Source organism: Acinonyx jubatus, chromosome B4 (assembly GCF_027475565.1).
Source record: "Acinonyx jubatus isolate Ajub_Pintada_27869175 chromosome B4, VMU_Ajub_asm_v1.0, whole genome shotgun sequence".
Taxonomy (NCBI): Eukaryota; Metazoa; Chordata; class Mammalia; order Carnivora; family Felidae; genus Acinonyx; species Acinonyx jubatus.
The window spans coordinates 64,152,046-64,174,157 of record NC_069387.1 but is presented as its reverse complement, the minus strand read 5'-3'; the positions used below and the strand labels follow the sequence as shown (position 1 = coordinate 64,174,157).

The following is a 22,112-nucleotide window of genomic DNA, read 5'->3' as shown; positions in this document are numbered from 1 at the left end:
TATTTTTAAATGCTCCCTTATATTAAGCCAAAGTCCATCTTTACCTGTAACTTCCATAGATTCTTATTAATTCTGCCATGACAGTGCTTTAGAAATTAGAAGACAGATTCCTCTCCTTTCTAGGTTCAACATCCTCAGCTCCTCAAATTACTGCTCAAATGGTAACATGGCTAGGTATCTTCTGGATATTCACTCATTTTTTTTTTATCCCTCTTAAATCACTCCTTATGTGTGCATCAGTGAATCAAATATTAGTTAAACCAATGTCCTCAGTATTACTTAGTGTTTACTGTAAAAAATGTAGATCTGATGTAACAGACAACAGAAGTGAATACAGGATTTTAAAGTAAGTGCTAGATAGATATTAAGTGTAAGAGAGCTGAAAGGAGAGTCAGGCAAAGACTAGTATAGAAAGCAAAACAGAAGTTGATGAGGATCTGGACTGAGTAGCAATAGAAATGGAACAGAATGGACAAGTATATGGAATGTTTCAAAGCAAACATCAACTGGATTTCGAAAATTGAGTAAATCTCATGAATGAAGGAAATGTGATTCAGAGCATACTGCAGATTCCCAAGCACAAGTGGCTGATAAATATGTTAGAGCTATTGTCTGAGATTGTGGAAGGGAGAACTAGTTTGAGAGCAAAAGGCAGAAAATGATTTTGCTTGAGTTTGGGGAAAAATTAAGATATCCACTTAGAAATCTCCCTTAGAGATGTGTAAATATGGGACTAGAAGTTTACATATCTGAGATATATGCAGGGAACCACCAGATTTAAGATGACAGTTATAGTTCAAGAACTGATGATTAGTCTACTGGAGAGACTAAGGAGAATAAAGAACTAAAGACCTGGGACTAAGCCTTGAGGAGACACATAAGCTGACACGGCTCATACCAGAAATCACAGATGAAGTAGAAGAGAAGCAGATTTTAATGCAAGTCACATTTACAAGACAATGGTAAGTTGATATAGCTAATGTTCCAGAAATGTTGACTAGATGAATAGTAACAGTGATAAAGGAAAGTCAGTTTGAATTCTAAAAAACTCTATTAGGTTGGACCCAAATTCTAAAAGTGTATATTTTTAATCCTTAGAATTTCTGAAGCCCACTCCATGTTGAAAAAAGGAAAATGTACTAATTTTGGCTGTCACCACTATATATTCTTTTCACAAGTAAATATTCATTTAGTTATCTTAAGTATTAGGAATAATTCCTTAAGTATTAGGAATAATTAAATAGTATTAGAATAGGTGGACTTATGTTTTTTATTGTAATGGGGCAGTCACTAAAAACACGAAATTCATGAGATGCAAAAAATCCAGATATAAAGAAACCAGTCATCAACATGATTTGTCTACACAAAAATTACAAGATATAACCAGATGATTTATGATTTGTGGTATTTTGTGGAATACTAAACTTTGTAACTGTGTTTCTTCACAATTGTTTTTAATTATGTCCTTATGATTGAGAGTAAAAAATTCCAAAAGTTCATAAAAATGTACATTTGAGTGTTTCAGATGTTTCTATAATTTTAGAAGTCTTTTCCTTTGAATATTGCATTTCTGGTTTTTCGAAAGTAGCTCTGTGTGTGTGTGTGTGTGTGTGTGTGTGTGTGCATGCGTGTGTGTACATCCGTTTTTATATTTATACAAATGCAATGCTTTCATTATCCTGGGGTGGGGGAGAGTTTATATGCCACTGTATAATGTTGTCATCAAAATGATCTACCTAAATTATCTTGTGTGTACGTGTGTGTATATACAGCCACAATTCCTTCAGGAGACACCTACCAAGGCAAATGCAGGTTTCCAGTGTTGATTTTAGCATGGGCACAGAACCAGTTTTACAAAGAGGAGAAACAACAACCAGCATTGGGAGGATAAAACCAGAGCTCTACAAACAGAAATCTGTTGACTCTGAGGGCAACAGGGAAGAAGATGTCAAAACCTGTGGGAAACTTAACTTCACCCTCCAGTATGACTATGAAAATGAACTTCTGATTGTTAAAATTATCAAAGCCTTAGATCTCCCTGCTAAAGACTTCACAGGCACTTCTGACCCTTATGTGAAGATGTATCTTCTTCCAGATAGGAAAAAGAAATTTCAGACCCGTGTGCACAGAAAGACTTTAAATCCTCTATTTGATGAAACTTTTCAGTTTCCTGTAGCATATGATCAACTAAGCAACCGAAAACTACATTTCAGCGTATATGATTTTGACAGATTTTCTAGACATGACATGATTGGGGAAGTGATTCTTGATAATTTGTTTGAAGTCTCTGATCTCTCCAGGGAAGCCACAGTGTGGAAAGATATTCATTGTGCTACCACAGTAAGTAATAATTCCACCAAACTATTTTTTTCACCTGTAGTAGTATATAAAACTAATTATCATTCAACTTATTGGAATGAGTTTACAAAGTTACGGAATTTATGTATTAAGAACATGCAAAGGTAGGATTTGATTACGTATGTAATAATAATTTAGGCACTTACACGATATTAGTGACTATGTAAATAAAAAAAACCCAGCTCTTGTAAGTTAACAAAAATAGTAGTTCTTTTCTTTTGTAAAATGTTTATTTTATAACCTATTCCCAGCACTCAGTTTCCTCATAGTTAATATTGAGTGACTTTCATTATTTCAGATATTGTTCCTCAGATCAAACCTAAAATGTACTTTGATGATATTTGAAAAAGCCCTTGGTTTAGTCTAAAACAGCCCATTTCTTCAGAAGGTTTCATGGAATAGACACAATTACAGAATTTGAAATGTTGAATGAGAAGTGATTGTTTATATTAGAATTTTTGTTTTACATTACAAAACTCTTTCTCTTAATATAAAATAATAACTTTAAAATTGAAAATTTGGAAAACAGTAAAAAACATAATACAAAATAAAATACTCCATAATGCTACCAATTACATATAATATCATGGCATATTGCTTTGTAAATTTTTTCCATACATGTTTTGAAATTATTGTTCAAACTAAGTTTCAGGGTACCTGGGTGGCCCACTTGGTTAAGCATCCAACTCTTGATTTAGGCTCAGGTCATGATCTCATGGTTTGTGGATTCGAGCCATGTGTTGGGTTCTGTGCTGATGGCACTGAACCTATTTGGGATTCTCTCTCTCTCTCTCTGTCCCTCCACTCTCTCTCTAAATAAATAAATAAGTAAATAAGTAAATAAATAAATAAATAAATAGTTCAAACCACGTTTAAATTTTTTCCCACTGATTTTCTTTTATGTTACATTTGTTTTATTGTATAATGTTTAAATATATGATCTATTGGGGCGCCTGGGTGGCGCAGTCGGTTAAGCGTCCGACTTCAGTCAGGTCACGATCTCGCGGTCCGGGAGTTCGAGCCCCGCGTCAGGCTCTGGGCTGATGGCTCAGAGCCTGGAGCCTGTTTCCGATTCTGTGTCTCCCTCTCTCTCTGCCCCTCCCCCATTCATGCTCTGTCTCTCTCTGTCCCAAAAATAAATAAACGTTGAAAAAATAAATAAATAAATATATGATCTATTTACCTAACCATTCTCTTACTGTTGGACATTTGAGTTAGGCATAAATTTTGGTATACTAAAAATTGTTATGTTCTTATTTACACAAATCTGTTTTATTTAAGATTATGTATCTAGGATAGAATTATGGAATTGGAATTAGAAAACTGGTCACTTAGGTTAGATTGCAGAATTGTATTGATTTGTTGGTTTTTAAATGGGTACATTTAATTTTTTACCCCCAGGTTGTCTTTAAGTATTTACCATCTTTTGTCGAAATTTTACCAAAATTTATAAGCTTAAAATGTAGAAGTCCTTACTAGAGATAAGGGGATAATTTTAAAAATAAGATAATTTTTTAAAAAATATATTAAAAAATAAAAATAGGAAATTATATTTTAATACAGAGTAGCTGCTGTTTTTTAATTTTTTAGAGAGAGTATGTCAACAGGGGAAAGGGCAAAGGGAGAGAAAGAGAAGGAAAGAAACTTAAGCATGCTCCGTGCTCAGTGCGAGGCCCAACTCGGGGCTCAATCCTACTACCCTGGAATCATGACCTGAGCCGAAATCCAGAGTCGGATGCTCAACTGACTGAGCCACTTAGGTGCCCCAAGAGTACTCCTTTTACTTTTTCCCCCATCAATGTTTTACTAATGAAAACCAGAATTTGGGGTCATTATATTTTCACTAAGAATGATATAGATAAGATCATTTAAAATTTTATACTTCCAGTTTGTTGAATTGCATCATCATAACATTCTCACTTGTTGGGTCTTTATTTCTTGGTTTCCACTGTGAAATTTATTAGGGAACAAAGAAGAAATTTTGAAACCGGATCATATTTCAAAGATACATTGGAGCTCTTTTAATTTCATGTTGTTTTTTACTTTATTACTTATATTCCTATAGTGGAAAATCTGCAAATGCAGATAATAGTTAATTGTTAGGTTATTTCTTTCTTGATGCCCCAATCTTAAACTATCCCTTCTTTTTTATTCATTCAATAAATATTTGCTAAGTGCCTAGTATGGGTTTAGCATGTTCTAAATATTTAAGGATGCAAAAAATTGTTTTAAAGCATGTTCTTGGGCCCATATGGAAAATCTAGGATAATTTCCCCATCTCAAGATTCATAATCTTAATCATATCTGCAAAGTCCTTTTGCCATGTAGGCAACATATTCATAGGTCCCAGAAATTAGGATGTGGCCATCTTTGGGGGTACCTTTATTCTGATTACCACATCTATACACATTTTCGCTTCGATATTCCGGATACAAAAATAAGTGGGTAATAATAAAATATATTATTAAATTATTCTAGCCAAATGACATTTCTTTGTAACTGGAACATTGAGGTACATATTGTTCTAGATACTATTTACGGGTTTTCTTTTAGGAAGATCGTAATGAAACCTACATTTCTTGACTATGGGACCCAAGTTCACAATATATGATAGTATCATCTTTATGCGTAGCATAGTGTTTAATTAAAGCTTCTCATCAGCTTTTGAAAAATCATTAAGCAATTTTATATTTCAGATTAATGAAAACAATATGGGTTGAAATTGCTTAAGTGACTATCTTTTCTTACACACTTTTAACTTCAAGTAATTTCATACAGAAATACAGAGCTTCCTACAAAGAAGAAGAAAAAAGGAAAGAGATAGAAAGAAATGTAGTCATATGCCCTCACTCACCCAAGTTTTGTAGAAACCTGTAAAGGTGATCCAACTATGTGAACAGAGATATAAAATAATTTAAGTAACAGATAAAACATATATTTGAATTAAAATATTAGCTATCTTTATATTATGAGACACTAATGATAAATATAGATAAATACCTAGTTAAGTAAACACAGATCTAGAAAAACCATTCTTATAATTTAAGGTTCTCATACTGAGATAATCATGTGTATTTTGTTTTCTATTTATTATTTTTTTTGAAAGAGACAGAGTGTGAGCACGGGAGGGGCAGAGAAAGAGAGAAAGACACAGAATCTGAAGAAGCTCTAGGCTCTGAGCTGTCAGCAGATAGCCCAACACAGGGCTCAAACTCACAAGCCGTGAGATCATGACCTGAGCCAAAGTCGGACACTTAGCCGACTGAGCCACCCAGGTGCCCCAATCATGTGTATTTTAGAGTAGTGCCTTTATATACTACAAACGTCCAAGTTAAAAATTCTAAAATTTAGTAAAAAAAATTTTTGTCACCAACTTGAAATAGTTGATATATCTTTAATGTTTAATGAATCTCCTGCTTTACTAATATCAATTGATGTAAATGCCATGGACCTCTTTTTTCTTCTTCAGGCCAATGACATAATTATTAATATAGAACTCTATGGAAATAAGAGTTGCTGCTTTTTTGTGATTGTTGTTTTTAATTATTTTATGTGTCTTATTCCAAAAAATTTTCATCTTATTAGAGTATCTGTCACAATTTTTTTTCCATATATCCAGATGCCTGTCCAAGGCCCTGTTCAAAAAAATCTTCCTAGGCCGGTTCATTAAATGAAATTGACTTTTTTCCTATGGCATTAGATTCAAACAACTTCAATTTGATTACATAAGAATTTACTGAGAATCACCTATGTACAAAGTTTATACTTTAGTAAAATACAAGTTTAATAAAATTTAATAAATTTGTATTTGATCAAGAACTTTAATAGAAGAAACAAAGAAATAAAGTATATGTTAATGTATAAATAATACTATATAACATTTTCCTGAAAACCTCCACAAATACGGTCTTGTTCACACATACATTCTCTCTCTCTCTCTCTCTCTCTCTCTCTCTCTCTCTCTCTCTCCTCTCATGCAGACTATGTCTAATATGAAAATGGTTTATAAGACCACCATATGAGGATGATAGAATTCTGAATAAAGGAAAGGGATGTTCCTTGACAAGGAAACAGCATGAGGAAAAGGAAATAAACAAGACTAGCACGTTTTCAGGGGGAAAATAGTAGACTTGTGTGGAATATGAGATGAAGGAGGGACTAAAGGGAACCAAAAGTAGAATGTTCTATTTAAACTACAATCAGTAAGCCCTTTAATGCTGTGGGAATTTATATTTGTTTTTATCAGGAGAATAAAACTAGTGGAGCTATCATCCTATATGGCTTCAGTGTGTACAGTGGGTAGGAGTAAAGGATCATGAAATGTAGGGGTCCAGGTAGGAGTCTAGATTAAATGAAATAGAGACTGGAGTAGGCTGGTAGCCATGGAAATGGAAAGAAGCTAATATCTGCCTATGGAAGTGCTGTCTGTAGCACATATTTATACCTTGTCTGAGTAGATGTCTCATGTCTTCCCCTTCCCTCTGAGCTGGAAGACAGAAATCACCTTGTGGACCTCTTATATTCTTCTCAGCATATATGAGCGAGCACTTAGTGATTAGTCAATAAATACGTGTTGAATAAATTAACATAGCAAATTTTCACACAAGGTCAAGTGTGAGAATGTTTGTAAGTATAAATCTGTCACTACCAGAGGGAAAAAACAATGCAGTATTGTACCCTATTGATTACAAATTAATAAATATTTTCTTAGTTCTATTTGTTAACATCAACTACATTCTGTAAGAAAAAATGAAAAACTTTGTGGCATAAATTCTTATGTAAAATAAAGCAGGAATATTTTATTGTCAAAACTCCATCAGGTTGTGGGGCGCCTGGGTGGCTCAGTCAGTTAAGCGGCCGACTTCGGCTCAGGTCATGATCTCACGGTCCGTGAGTTCGGGCCCCGCGTCGGGCTCTGTGCTGCCAGCTCAGAGCCTGGAGCCTGTTTCCGATTCTGTGTCTCCCTCTCTCTGCCCCTCCACCGTTCATGCTCTGTCTCTCTCTGTCTCAAAAATAAATAAACGTTAAAAAAAATTAAAAAAAAGAAAACTCCATCAGGCTGAAACATATTTTGTACTCACAATTACTAATTATGTCTATACAAGAATTAACATTTTTATTAGGAATCAGGGTTTTTTAAAATTTAAGATTGAATGGCAAAGGATATAAAAAAAAGGTATGCCTTAATTCTTTACAAAAAATTAATTTTCACTTTAGGAATCATCCTACTACATATCAGAAATATGGCAAGCCAGTCATCTCTTGCACTAATATAGAAAGTTGGCAAAAATGGTAGAACACGTTTGCAATGTATGCTTTATACACATTTACTTTTTAAGCTATGTAAAAGTGTATTTGTCAAATTTTTAATTCACTTATTTTCAAAAAGTCAATCAGTATAAAGACTAATGTATTTTGTTTTTTTGTTTTCAACGTTTGTTTATTTTTGGGACAGAGAGAGACAGAGCATGAACGGGGGAGGGGCAGAGAGAGAGGGAGACACAGAATCGGAAACAGGCTCCAGGCTCTGAGCCATCAGCCCAGAGCCTGACGCGGGGCTCGAACTCCCGGACCGCGAGATCGTGACCTGGCTGAAGTCGGACGCTTAACCGACTGCACCACCCAGGCGCCCCAAGACTAATGTATTTTGAATATTTAAATATAGTGATCTCATGCACACTCAAGAAGCCACTGAAAGTATAGCTAGATAAAGAAAAGCTTGTCTTTATTTTTTTACTAGAACTTTATCTTACATATTTATTTACTCATCTATTCAATGAACATTTTTTTTCAGCACCAACGATGTTCTAGACAAGAATTCTCATAGGAAAAAAGGGTATATGCACATAACCACACTGTCCTAGTTTACAGCTATAAAGTACTTGAATCTATTATCTTTTAACTAAGGATCTGTCAAGTTTGAAAGAAAGAAACTGTTATGTTCATTGTACCAACCAGAGTACTAAATGTACTAGCTGAGCTTGAGTTTGAAGTAATGTATTTTAACGTCCGTGACTAAAATTTCTTTAAATGTTTAAAAAATTGTTTTTAATTTGTTTTCTTATTTCTAGTGATATATTTTTAATTTTTCTGAGCATCCTGGGTCTATCCCAGGATCAAAATAATGCTGGTTTTTGTTTTGTTTTGCTTTGTTTGCATTTAGCTATCAATTCACTTTTAAAGTTTGCTAATTATGGAATAATGGGTTAGCCAGTAACATTTTAAAGAATGGCAGAATTCCAACCTTCTTCTAAAGAAAAAAGTGTGGTGAAAGGCAAGGTGGGAGAGAGAAGACCTTTTTGGTCAGGGGCTGTCCCGCTACATCTCCGGAGTGCAGCAGGCAGGATTATAGTCATAGGCCTGCAGACTGGGACAGTGAACCCATATCTGCTCCTCCTTAAGCATTCCTAATTTTCTATTTCATCTCTGGAGTGTCACAGATACCACATCTGCTAATGGGCCACCATTAATTTATTATTAACTTACGTGATGCAAATAAATCCTATAAACCTATCAGATCTTTTAGTCTGATATCAGATCATTTTGCAAGAATTTATAGGAAGTATCTTTGTTGCAATATAAAATCAAATTAAAATTAAATTCAAAATAACAGAGTCTATCATAGACTACTAAAAGATTATGTGAGTTCCCAAACCTTGGCTCTTCTTGGCCTTAACATCAACTCCAAAAGATTGTTAAAGGACTCTAACGCAATCAAGGAAACAAACAAAGCAGGAACAGACCCATAAAAACACAACAAACTGGTGGTTGCCACAGGGGAAGAGAGTGGAGAGATGGGCCAAATGGAGGAAAAGGAAATAAAAATAAGGAAATTTGTCTCATGAATATTTGGAATTCAATAAATCACCATAGTTGTTTATATTATTTTGACAGTTAAGTCACATCTGTGTACATTTAGAGAGCAAGGCTTTAGTGTTTGGTCTGTTTTGACTACCTTTGCATTTTACATAAAATACCTCAGGCAAATTGGCTTTAAAATAGCTCATAACAATTATATTAGCCTTTTATTATCAGTTTAAGCAGTAGATTCCTGTAATATTGATTATAATATTTTGTTTCACACAACAAAAAAAGTTAATGCATATCCAATACTTAAATTTATGCCACCAGTTTTAGTCTTAATTCAAAACTGAACCCACACTTTCTAAATAAATACAGCATTGTTGGGTGAGCACAGTAAGACATTTTGAGTCATTAAAAGAATATCACAGATTGGTAGCCAAAGCTGACCATATTTTAGTCATAACATTTGGGGTTGCTCAAAAGGCAAGATAATTTTTTTTTGCCTAAGTTCTTTGCATCCACATAATTTCCAATTTAAATTCCTACCTTGCTCAACTTGTAAAGATTATAATGCTATCTAACTTCTCTATCATCCTTGGCTCTCTTCCTCTCCCTCTCCCCCATTCCCCTCCTCTTCCCCTTTTCCTGGTCCCCCCTTTCCACCCCACCCCCTTCTTTCCCTCTCTCTCTCTGGCTATTATTGGAAGGAGAGTAGCCCAATCACTGAAGAATTTAGGCTCTGGGACAAACTAACAACCTTTGCATCCCTGCTGTGTCACTTATGACTTTGAATGAATCTATGGCTTTGAGCAAGTTACAAAGTCTCACTAAGCCTTAATTACCTTATTTATAAAATGGGAATTATGAGAAGGCAAACCACAGTTTGTTGAATAGAGGAAATAAAATAAGTGCTTAGCAGAGTCAGGCATTTGTAAATGCTCCCTGTATGTTAGCTGCCAAAAAGTTATTACAGAATGATACAGGATATGGTTTTGGTTGTTGATGTCACTTACATATTAAATAGGAATAGAGATCTTGGTGCAAAAAATGGTTATGTCTTAATATTATGGTAGGAGATAGTTTTAGGTGGTACGCTTTTCTATTTAGGGTGGAAAGTTTTGTGTAAGAGTTAATTTAAATCTTTTTAGTTACTATATGGTGTGATTCAGTGAGCATATGATTTTTAAATGAAGTATACACTTATAATGTTGCATCACACGCCTCTCATCTGCACCCTGTCTTGACTCTTCCTTTTACACTGGGCACTTCTCCTCTTTGTTCCTTCACCAACCTGTACATGTGCTTATTAAAAAGTGCGTCTTGTAAAACTTCAGGAGCTAAAGATGTTAGATGTAGTCCATGTGTCCCTTTAGGTTCGCTCTCTACTATTCTCCACCCTGTCTGGTACCTCAGGGGGCTGGCCTATTAGGTCTACCGACACTGTTGACACTGTTCTTGGAGTTCTGGCAAGAGACATTAGGGCAGGAGGAAAATGTCATTTGGATGTGTATTCTCTCATCTTTCTCTTGAGAGATTGCCTCAGGCTGGCCGTGTCCTCCTGAGGGCACAATTTCTCTCAAAGCAGCCTTTGCTTTTCACCATTTTTCCCTTCCAAGTCCAGGTAATGGTTCTCCCACCCTTGTCCTTTCAGACTTAGAAGTAGGGCATCATGGCCTCCCCTCTTCCCAGCAGCCGGGTGCAGTACCATCTCTGGTGGTTTTCTACCCGGCTCACATCTCTGTAGATAGTCTATTCAGTAAGCCCTCTGGAAATAGTCTAATTTGTGTGTGCCACCTGTTTCCTCCTGGATCCCTGACTGATAACCTAAAGAAAAAAAAAAAAAGATTCCTGATTACAAACAGGTTAATTCCTTGTAACCTTGGACTTTGCCTTGTGTCTGAGCTATTCTGTGTGTTCATTGCCTTTAGTCCTTTACAAGCTTGATAGTAAGACAAGGCCTTCAACTGCAGAAAGTGAGAAAGAACCATGGCCATGCTAACATCCTCTCATCTTTATACACAGAGAATTGCAAAGGAACTCCTTAAAATGGAATTTCACATTTCATCACAATTGAGAAAGTCAGAATTTCTGCTTCTTAAAAATCAAGATTTCAGACAAATAACACATTATTTATTAAGAATAGTCTGAAAAAAACTCTATGTTAATAAGTTTCAAAACATATTTATGTGCCTAATTTCCTGCTTAAAAATTTTTAAATAGAAACACTTATCAAATATTATGCATGTCCCTGGTTTTTTAAGTAAAATCTACTGAATAATTTAACCTTTTCTTAATAGTGGTGACCTTTATGACCATCAGTTGTTATAATAAATTTAAAAAGCAAATTTTTATTTCTGTCCATTACTCTTCCATTATAAGTACACATGCTTCCTGCATTCCTTACCTTTCCAATTTGTTGCTTTTAGGTTTCTAAACGAATATTTACACTGAGAGAATTGTGTACAAATAAAATCAATGTCTTAAATAATGACCTGAGATCTTTTTCTCAGAGTAAAATGCTTGAAACTTACAATAGGTCAGAAGACTTTTCATATTAACTTAAAAATTCTGGTGTGTGTTTGGAGTAGAATTTTGAGAACACTCATGTCTAGATCATTTGATCATATTTTAGAATTGCTAGAAAGTTCAATTTAATCCTTTAATTTTATCATCTAGAAAATGAAGGCCAAGGAATGTTAAAAAAAAATCACTTATGTCCATCCAGCTGGTTAATAGGAGATCCAGAACTATATTTTAAATCTTTAATCAACTCTTAGTCCAGTGTTCCTTGTCTTGAATTATGTTCGAGTGTTCCTGTTCTTGGAATATACTAAAAAGAAATAAAGAGAATTTCTTTTTAATATGGGAGTTCAACTTTTGGCTTACAGAGTTGAAATCTCAAAATATTTACGTAGTTGAATTAAAGAAATTTTTAATATGATACTTATGACAAAAATATGCTTAAGGCTTTTAAAATTTATAATCTTGTCAAATCTGTCTTGTTAACAACTTTTATTAAAATGCATGGAGAGCTAAACAATGACTCTCTTGGCCTTATTCAAAAGGAACAGTTGCAATCAATGTTATTTCAGGAAATTTCTAGGCCATTTTTCTCCTCTTAGATGGAACGAGTGAAAAAAATCCATATTTTGGGTATAATTGAATTTTACCACTTGTGTCTTACTGTATTTTAATGTTTGGAAGTTGCGAAAGATAAGGAGAAACTTTTCAGGGAGCTTCTGGGTGGCTTGGTCAGTTGAGCTTCCAACTCTCGATTTCAGTTCAGGTCATAATCTCATAGTTCCTGAGTTTAAGCCCCGCATTGGGCTCTGTGCTGACAGTTCAGAGCCTAGAGCCTGCTCAGGATTCTCTTTCTCCCTCTCTCTGCCCCTCCCCTCAAAAAAAATTTTTTTAAATGAATAAAAAAGGAGAAGGTTTTCAGCCCCATGACATTCTAGCAATATACCTGCATCTGTTGTAAATTTTAGGAATTCACTATAGTTCTAAAGGTACCATTGAGTTAAATGTGTTTCTTTTTGCACTTTACTAATTTAATTATTATTAACATGCTCTTATATAGTGAAGAGAATATGCAGTTGACTTTTAAATGTGAATGTTTAAAATATTCTCCTCCTTCCCTATAGTAGACTGCATTAAAGTTTCCTATAAATCAGGTAACTGATTTCCTAATTTCTAAAAAATTTTTTCAAGGATATATAGTTACTCATCTCTTGGCTTTGAAATCTAAGGCCATGAAAACAATTTAAAGTTTTTTGTCCTGGCTAGTAAAATTTGAAGCATTGTTTCTGCTGGGGAAGGTTAAGAGGGAAAGAAAAGTCTACAGGAACTTAAGTGAGTGTAGTTTCATTAGAAGCCTGGCTGTGCTGCCTTCTGGCTCCATTACTTTGGGTAAGTTTCTTAACATTTCTGACCTCGTTTCTTTGTCCATATAAAAAAAGGTGTATAATAATATCAACCCAACAGGGATATTTTGAAAATAAAATGAGATAATAAATGTGAACTTCTTGTACAATTTAAAGTTGCCAAGTGTCATTTATCCCAGCATGCTGTAATCTTGCACACAAACAGCTGTTTGTTATCCGCTTGATTGCTAAGAAACCAGTTTCTTCCATGTTTTAAATTTCTTACCCTAATAATTAAATTTCCTAAGTGAATCACCTTCATGTTTTTTTTAAAAAAATGAATGAGATAGTTTTCCTTTACTCTTTTCTTCAATCTTGAACTTGAATAAAATAGGATAGTATTATAAAAGACTATACCATGGCATATATCAAATTCAGTCTTTCTATAAATTTAATTCACTAAACCAGAGATTTTACTGAGTATCAGTTTTACTCATGTCTTTAGAGTGCCTTTAAATTTTTAAATACTCTATGCACAGTCCCACACCCCATGGTAAGTAAAGGATGCTTTACAAGTACAGGCACTTATCAAATACCAATCTACAAAAGAGTCTATAACCAGAAGCAGAAAATTATGCCCAGTCAGGCTTTTGTCAGAGCAGGTCAGATGTTTAACTTATAGTCTCTCTAGCTACAGAGTAGCAGGTATGTATGATATATTGCACATCCAGAGAAAAGTAATGAATAAAAGAACATTTTGTGATGGAAGTCGTTACCTACCCCATCCACTCATAGAACAGGAATCTTAAATCCACCATTTCATCCAACTCTATTGAATTCTCCTTTTTACCAGGCACTCTTCTGGATGTTTTAGAGCATAATCTGTCCCCACCATATAGGGCTAATTTGTAGAAAAGGGAGGCAGGTAATAATGGAAATATGTAATATGTCCAATGAATGAAATGCTTTATGAAACAGAGGCAGAGTAAAGGACAGTAAGTGGCAGTGGGGCAGAGTTGCTGTACAACTCTGTACAAGGGTGGTCAGAAAGGGCCTCTCCGATGAGAGTGTTAGAAGATGAGGGTCGGATCTTCTAGAGCCCTCAAGCCATGGAAAGAGCTTTTAGTTTTACTCGGATTGACTTCTGAAACCATTGATGGCTTTTGATCAGAAGTGAGCTATGGTGTCACTTAGCCTCAGTAAGATTTCTGTCTACTATATGAAGAACAGACATGGGGGAGCTAAGGTTGTTTTGTTTATAGCGAATTATGCTGAGAGACTAAGATTGTCTTTGCCAGTAATTTGCTTAACATAGGTTCACTGTGGGAATTATAATTTACAATAATAGTTCACAAACCAATAGCATACCAGATAACATCTTTTAATATGCCAATAAAGAGATACCAAGTCAATGATAGAATAATTACAATATTGCTCCAGGCAAAGAGGAGATGAATGAAATAAAATCCACATTTAGCTGAGGTATTCCTTTCTACGAGTTTGTTCTTGGTAGTCAACCCTTCCAACTAAAATCTGGGTATCAGTTGCTGGCCTAGTAGGAGCTAGGACCATGTAGCTAGCAGAAGGCAGCACCAATATTACAGACAACATGGGCTTCTACGAAGGTTATTACTCAGGGGACACAGCTTACACCACTGCCTATGACAAGTAGCCTTGCCAAGTCAGAAACACCTGTCCCTTCCTGACACTGCTGTACAGTTTAATGGCACTGCCAACCAAGAGTAGCCTGGCCATGGCAGGAGGAGGTGTCTCAAAATCTACAGACAGCTATTTAGATTAGCCAAGAGTAGCCCAAACCAAACACTCTCGAGTTACTGGTCAAACCTTGGTTTTTAAAGTTTAAAAGTCCATCACGTGAAGGACACCCCTGCCATTACTCCACTATCAGTGATATAATGGTTCTCTACTCCATGTGCAATAGTTTGGCAAGAAAGTCTTAATATCTAACTGTAGAACAATTTCGTTGAAATAAGTTATTCAAAACAAATCCAAACTGCAAACAGTGATGTCCAAAACAAGCTTTCAGGGGTGCCTGGGTGGTTTGGTTGAATGTCCAACTCTTGATCTCAACTCAGGTCTTGACCTCAGGCTGGTGATTTCAAACCCCACATTGGGCTCCACACTGGGCATGTAGCCTACTTAAAACAAAACAAAAACAAGCTTTCAAAACATTGGTTTGAAATCACAACAAGTCAATACACAATGGGGGGTGAAACCATGTAAAGTAAGGTACTTTCTTAAATAGTGAAGCCAAGTTCCTCCAGTCCAAGTGTCTATGTACAACGATACTGAGAGGGATGTGTTTATTTTTTTTTTAATTTTTTTTCAACGTTTATTTATTTTTGGGACAGAGAGAGACACAGCATGAACGGGGGAGAGGCAGAGAGAGAGGGAGACACAGAATCGGAAACAGGCTCCAGGCTCTGAGCCATCAGCCCAGAGCCTGACGCAGGGCTCGAACTCACAGACCGCGAGATCGTGACCTGGTTGAAGTCGGACGCTTAACCGACTGCGCCACCCAGGCGCCCCGAGAGGGATGTCTTTAATTAGGAATTTTAGGAAGGTATTTAAAAGCTTCAAACACTCTAAGGAGAGCTGCATAGTTTATTACACAAGTTTCTATGCCACTATCTATAAACAGTCATCAAGGTTTGAGAATAAGTCACCAGTTCCTCTCAGCAAAAAGTTTAAGGTGTCTCTTAACCAGTATTATAAAGGGAAGAGTTCTTATTAGATTTGTATTCTCTTCTTATGCCCCAGGTTGCTCTTGTCCCAGTGTCTACAACGGACTATCCCCTCTTTGTTTCAGGCAGCTTATTATACCAGTAGATATGAAATTTGATTTGTTAAATCCAGGAAAGGCTGTTTTAAGGTCTCAGCTCTTTTCTACAACCTGAGCACTTTGTGGCTTCTAGTAGCTAAATCCAAGGTTGTGTTGGATAGGATAAAAGCTAAACCATTTTGGCAGGCAGAGTTACTTCCCACCCAGATTGAGAGCTGACAGTGGTTCCCCACTGAGTAGAAACATGGCACTATTAAATTGCATCCCTGGCAATAGTAGCTCTGCGTGGTGACTATTGATCACTAATGCTCATTGGGGTTTATAATCATTCCATCTCTAACACTGCCATGTTCTCTGCCCCTTTCTGCCCTGACTTCAGCAAAGTTTCACCTGGACTTTGTGCTATGGCCAAGCACAATGCTTAATATGATAATGTATTACTGAAAATATATTATTGAAAAGTGTATTCCTTCCTTCCTGCAGAAATATGAGCAGGTCCTGCTAAAGGGCACCTGGTAAGCATTTTCTCTGTCTTCCAGTGGAGATGGTGGAAAATAATCAATAATGAAAATGTATGTAAAAATCCAGGCGTTCAATCAGGTGCTGTGGCAGAACCTTCCTATGCCTGTTCCTTCCTCCACCCTCATTCAACATGGTGAAATTTGGTTTAATCACATCACTGGGAAAAGGAGGCAGGGCAGGAAGGACGTGTGTGAAAATTGTGGTTCTTTGAAAGAAAAGGAGAGAAGTGGAATAGAAACTGGAGAAGATTTACAATGTTAATTACATTTCCTAATTGTATTCTATCAAACAGCTTCCTCCTCCTCCTTTGCCTCCCAGCGTCACAAGACTGCTTGTGCTGGCAGGTTGGAGGAGATGGCCAGATGTGCAAGGAAAAAACACAATTTATACACCTTAAAGATACATTTGATTCTCAAATTCCAATGCATGGTAGAATTATAGCAAACATAATCCCAGATCATTCCAGAGTAGAAGGATCTTCGAAGAAATAAAGTTCTTTTTTGAAAATGTTTTTATTTATTTTAAAGAGAGAGAGTGCAAGCAGGGGAGGGGCAGAGAGGGATGGGGGATAGAGGATCTGAAGCAGGCTCGGCTGACAGCAGAGAGCCCAATGCAGGGCTCAGACTCACAAACCATGAGATCATGCCCTGAGCCAAAGTCAGATGCTTAACCAACTAAACCACTCAAGCGCCCCAGGAAATAAAGTTCAATAAAACCAATAGATAAGTATCCTCTAGCTTTAGCTCCCCAAGCCCTTAGTGTATCTTTAGATGGCTCAAAACTATTAGGACTATTTATTGTACCTCCAGGGCCACCGTATGAACATACCCTACAGTTCCTGGGGGCCCCACGCACAGAGTCCACAACACCCATAAACTGTGTCTTTGCTCACTTGTTCTCTGGTTATGGAGTAGCCTTCACTCCTTCAAATGGTAGGTGTCCCTACTATCACTGAAGTCATGACCCAGCCTGATGCTCTTATGATTTATTCATTCAGTAAGTTTTTTTACTGAGCATCAACCTTATTCCAGTCACTGACCCCAGAAACATTGTTATAAACAAGAAAAGAAATGGTATTTTTTCCAACATCTACTATGTATCAGAATACAAACTGGACCCATAATATATCCCTTTAAAATTTGAATGCAACCCTTCCAGGTAATTGTTATTAGCCATGACAATGGATTTCATCCTGACTGCAGAAAAAAATCAGGGTTGATATAAGTATTCCTGAGGAGAGGTCATTTAGAATAAGGCCAGTGTGTTGCCATTTAAATTATCCTGTGGCCTTGCCAGAGCCAGTGGTCTCTGTTCACCTTTGGTCATGGCTGGACACTTCACTTCTCACCTCATGGCCTCTTTTTGTGCTGCTCCCTCTGTTTTTAATTCTCTTTACCTTTGGTCATTCTTCAAAATTCAGATCAAAAGTCACCTACCTCTGAAGTTCTCCTAAGTCTCATGAGAAGAGTCAGATACATTCATTATCCAGTATGGTCTTTCCTCATGAATCCCCAACCAGATCAGCCCTGATCTTGTTCTTGAGCTTGAAATGGAGCTGGTAGCACTAGTTGATCCTTTGTGGTCTTTCTAATGAGGTTCTGTTGGGTCTGTAGCACACAAGGGCTAAAAGGGCCTATTCATACATTCCTCAACATGCTTGAATTATGTATTCTATTTAGTCCTCATTTTACCAGTGCTTAAAATTACAAAATTTTAGAGCTGGAAAATAAACTAGTTTATCTATTGGAACACCCTCATGCTATACCGAAGAAACTGAGGTTAAGTGAGCTTAAGTGGATTGCCCAAGGTTGGATTCCATGATTTTCTCAGGTGCATGGATTGTGTGGGTCAGAAAGAAATAAAGATTTTATAGTAGTTTGAATGCAACAGACCCACTCTGGGTCTGCACTGCACCATAGCTTCATTTTGTGAGCAGGTGGATGAAACACTGGTAATTGAATGAAGAAGCTCATTTTGATCTAGTAACACATCGTTTAACAGTGTGAGGAAAACCATCCGTTTTCTTACCAACCAGGAAATGTGAAAGGCAGGCTGCATTTAGGGTGTTAAGTGGATGTGAGGATTGCTGTCACCATGGCAACCAACTGTTTGTTTAAAATTTTCTTTTCAATAAGTACTAATGATTCTTACTTCCTAACAGATCTCTGAATCCAGACCTTTCTTCAGCCAACACCTTCACACACCTGTTTACTTCAATGGCCCCTCTCTTTTTTTCATCCTAACCTAGCCTACTCACAACAAAGAAATGTTTTTCAAATATTATTTACATTACTGTCCTTATTTTTTGAGTGTCTGTTTATGCCAGGCACTTTACATGCATGATACCTACCTTGTGAGGCAGATGTTATTATCCCCATGTTGTGATTGAACCGAAGTTCAAGGAGGTCATGTATTTTTGACATGTAGGAATTAGTACATGGAAGATGTAGGATTTTAACTCTGGTTTTTCTGATCTGGAAACTTATACGCCCTTTTCATTCCGCCAAGCTCCCATTCTTTCTTGTTACCGGTACCATAGGAGCCACAGAATAAGCTACCTATAGCCTTACATGACCTCCAGCATGTTACCAAATTCCTTATTTCTCAACATAAGCTGCTCATTCTTATTTGTAAATATCAATCATAGTACTCACATACAACACTATTCCTCTTGTTCTCTGTCAAATCCCACCTCTTTAGACTCTCAAACCCCAACATGATGTTCACCTCCCTCCAGGAGTGCTTCCCTTGGTTATGGCATACTGTAGTTACCAAGCCTTGAATCTGCCTCCTGTCCATGTCTGTACTCAGTTGCTATAGTTTGACCTTACTATTAGCTCAGTCCTCGAATAGGATTGCCAATGACTTTTATTTTTATCTTGGAGAGTGGTACGTGGAAAGAAACTTTATAACTGTGACTATGTTTATGAGGTTAACTATAGCCAATTATTAGAAAATGATCTTTATCTACCCAGCCCTATGTCTGGAACCAGGATAAAGAAATCAAACATACAGTCCCTGACTCAGCCTCAGTGTCGGACTTTTTCATAAGCCCTTCTCCCAAGTATACAGTTAAAAGATTGTCACTGTGAAATGTTCCACCAAATACTTTAGTGTGTATGAGAATGGTCTTCTTACCTGTAAGAAATTTTATGGAACACTATCCTAGACTTAAAGCAGGTTTTCAAATGATTATTTGCCCAAAGATACAATAGTTTCTCAAAGATTAATATGGGAAGTTTATGCTTATGTAGAATTGGAATAAATGAGGTTACCCATAAATAAAATTTTCAGAAACTCAAAGCCTTTCTCATTTTAAGAAACTAAACCCCCAAATTACCACTTCAAACATTTTAAGGAATTTCAATAAAAATAACTCTAAAAATTAGTATATACTTCTCTACCTTCTTAAACAGAACATATGGAATATTTTTTTCTTAGCTTAATGACTCGAGTCATCATTTTGAATACTAATTACTGTTGAAGTTTAGAATAAAATGCTGTTTTTAAGTTTCTAAGACATTATTAGTGTTAGTTCCCCTTGATACAAGATGATTCCAGATTGTTATCGTTTTTAGAATGTTTCCTTCTTTCTTGTATGAATATTGTCTCTCTAGCCATCATTTATTGCTGCCTTCACCAGATCAACTCTGTTACCCCATCTCCACATTTCACGTGTGAGTTTTGACCTGCTATTGATTGATATGACAAGTAAACATTGTTAGAATTTTGTCTAAAATAATAGTAAATGGGTGTTGAATAAAAAATGAAGTAGAATCCTTATTTAAGAGAATTTCATCAGATAACTGTGTTATATTTATGCCATATGTTCAGAGACCTTTCAACTTATTTCCTGATTCTTTGCTGGACACTGGAGGGTTCAGATTGTTGGGGCTGAGTGTGGCCTTATAAACTGCAGTGATCTGGGGCAGAGAAGAGGCAGGAATTAAAATACACTCAGCTCCCTGGAGTGAGGCCATCAACACAGGGACAAACTCTGTCAGGGTACTGAGCATTAGTGCATGCTAGTTCACAGGACTATAGCCAAAGTCTGGAGTTCTGCTGTTACATTTGTTAGAGGACCTTTTTAAAGGTTATATGGCCATTTACCTTCATTAAGTTCATTTTTCATACTTATCTCTTAGATCACTTCCAGATGTAAAAAGTTCTAGAATATTGGTATTTACCTTAGAGAGTATTCTGCCCTTTTCAGTACGTGAGCAGTTTCAGTTCTTTTACATTCATACTTCCTGAAGGAAAAATCTAGTCTAATGAAGACTAACTTTTGTGCACTTGTTATGCATGAACATTATACATTAAGCATTATCACCCAGTCCATTCCAGTTTCCTTAGAACCCCTGACCTCATGGAGTTTAAATGCTTCAGGAGATTTATTACTACTACAGTAGGCAAAAAGCCTGCTAGCTTGTCATACAGAGCTGCCTGGAGATGTTCTTTAATCATGCTCTTTGCTTTCAGTTGCTTTAGGCTAGTACTTTGGTCAACTCCTCAGTTTAACCTCTATGTTTACCAATACCCGTTAATAACAGATAGTCAAAATTATGTTGCAGCTGGATCCATAGAAAGGACCTTTGAGAGATGGGACCAAATATGGTAAAACTTTCTTTGTTCCAACCAGTAAGCATGTGATATATCTAGAAAAGTAGACAAATTACTTCCACAGATTGTTTAATGTGTAAAAGGAAAACCATATCAATCACCACACATGAAAGTGTTTCATTAATCCCTTTGATTTCTCTGTTTGTGGTACACTCCCTATTGGACTCTAAGCATTTCATCTATGAGACCATGTCTCCTGTTACCTTCCAGCTTCTCCATCACCATCCCCAACTGATAATTCCTGGAAGGAGAAATACACAGTGAGAGAGAGGGGGATGGCTGCCAGGTAGAAAACTTTAGAGAAAACTCTACCAACTCAGGCAGGTGGGGGGGGGGGGGAGCGCGGTGCACCTTGGTGGCTCAGTCAGTTAAGCTCCTGACTCTTGATCTCAGCTCACTCAGGTCTTGATCTCAGGGTTGTGAGTTCAGACCCACGTTGGGCTACATTAGCTGGGCATGAAGCCTACTTAAGAAAGGAAAGAGAAAAGAAAGAAAGAAAGAAAGAAAGAAAGAAAGAAAGAAAGAAAGAAAGAAAGAAAGAAAGAAAGAAAGAAAGAAAGAAAGAAAGAGAGAAGAGAGAGAGAGAGAGAGAGAGAGAGGAGAAGAGAGAGAGAGAGAGAGAGAAAGAAAGAAAGAAAGAAAGAAAGAAAGAAAGAAAGAAAGAAAGAAAGAAAGAAGAAAGAAAGAAAAAGAAATACTTGGAAAAAGAGACAGAAAGAGAAACAGGAAGAAAATAATCAGATAAAATAGGATCAGACTTAATTTCTCAGCCTTTCAGAGCCTACTGTTTTCCTTCTCAACTGACATCTCCAAGGACAGAATCATGCCACATCTACTTGGCATCTACGGCACCTACCAGTGCACCCAGCAAATAATATTCATTAACTGCTTGATGGTGAAAAGAATGAATCCTTTGTAAGAGATTATATTCTTCCTGTTTTTCATCAGGCCTCTCCTATTGGATCTTACTCACTATTTGGGGTCTGTAGCAATTCAGCAGCCCAGAGGAGACCCAGTTGGATATATCTTTGTTTTAAAACACATATTTTTTACTAATGTTCTTAAAAAATAATAGCTGCTTTCCTTCAGTAATTTTTTTTCATTTATCTAGTACTTACTGAGCTTCTCATATGTGTAAGGCA

At 36.4% G+C, this 22,112-nt stretch overlaps 1 protein-coding gene across 4 annotated transcripts in view; it reads left to right on the top strand.

Annotated features, from left to right (window-relative positions):
* Window positions 1-22,112, top strand: part of SYT10 (synaptotagmin 10) — a 69,528-nt gene that overhangs the window by 30,691 nt on the left and 16,725 nt on the right. For all 4 annotated transcript variants that reach the window (XR_008300205.1, XR_008300204.1, XM_053226115.1 and 1 more), the window contains exon 3: window positions 1,773-2,340. Coding sequence is in view for 2 of the 4 variants with exons in the window: in XM_053226115.1 (XP_053082090.1) it covers window positions 1,773-2,340 (568 nt within the window). In the remaining 2 variants the exon portion in view is untranslated. The remainder of the gene's footprint in view (window positions 1-1,772; window positions 2,341-22,112) is intronic.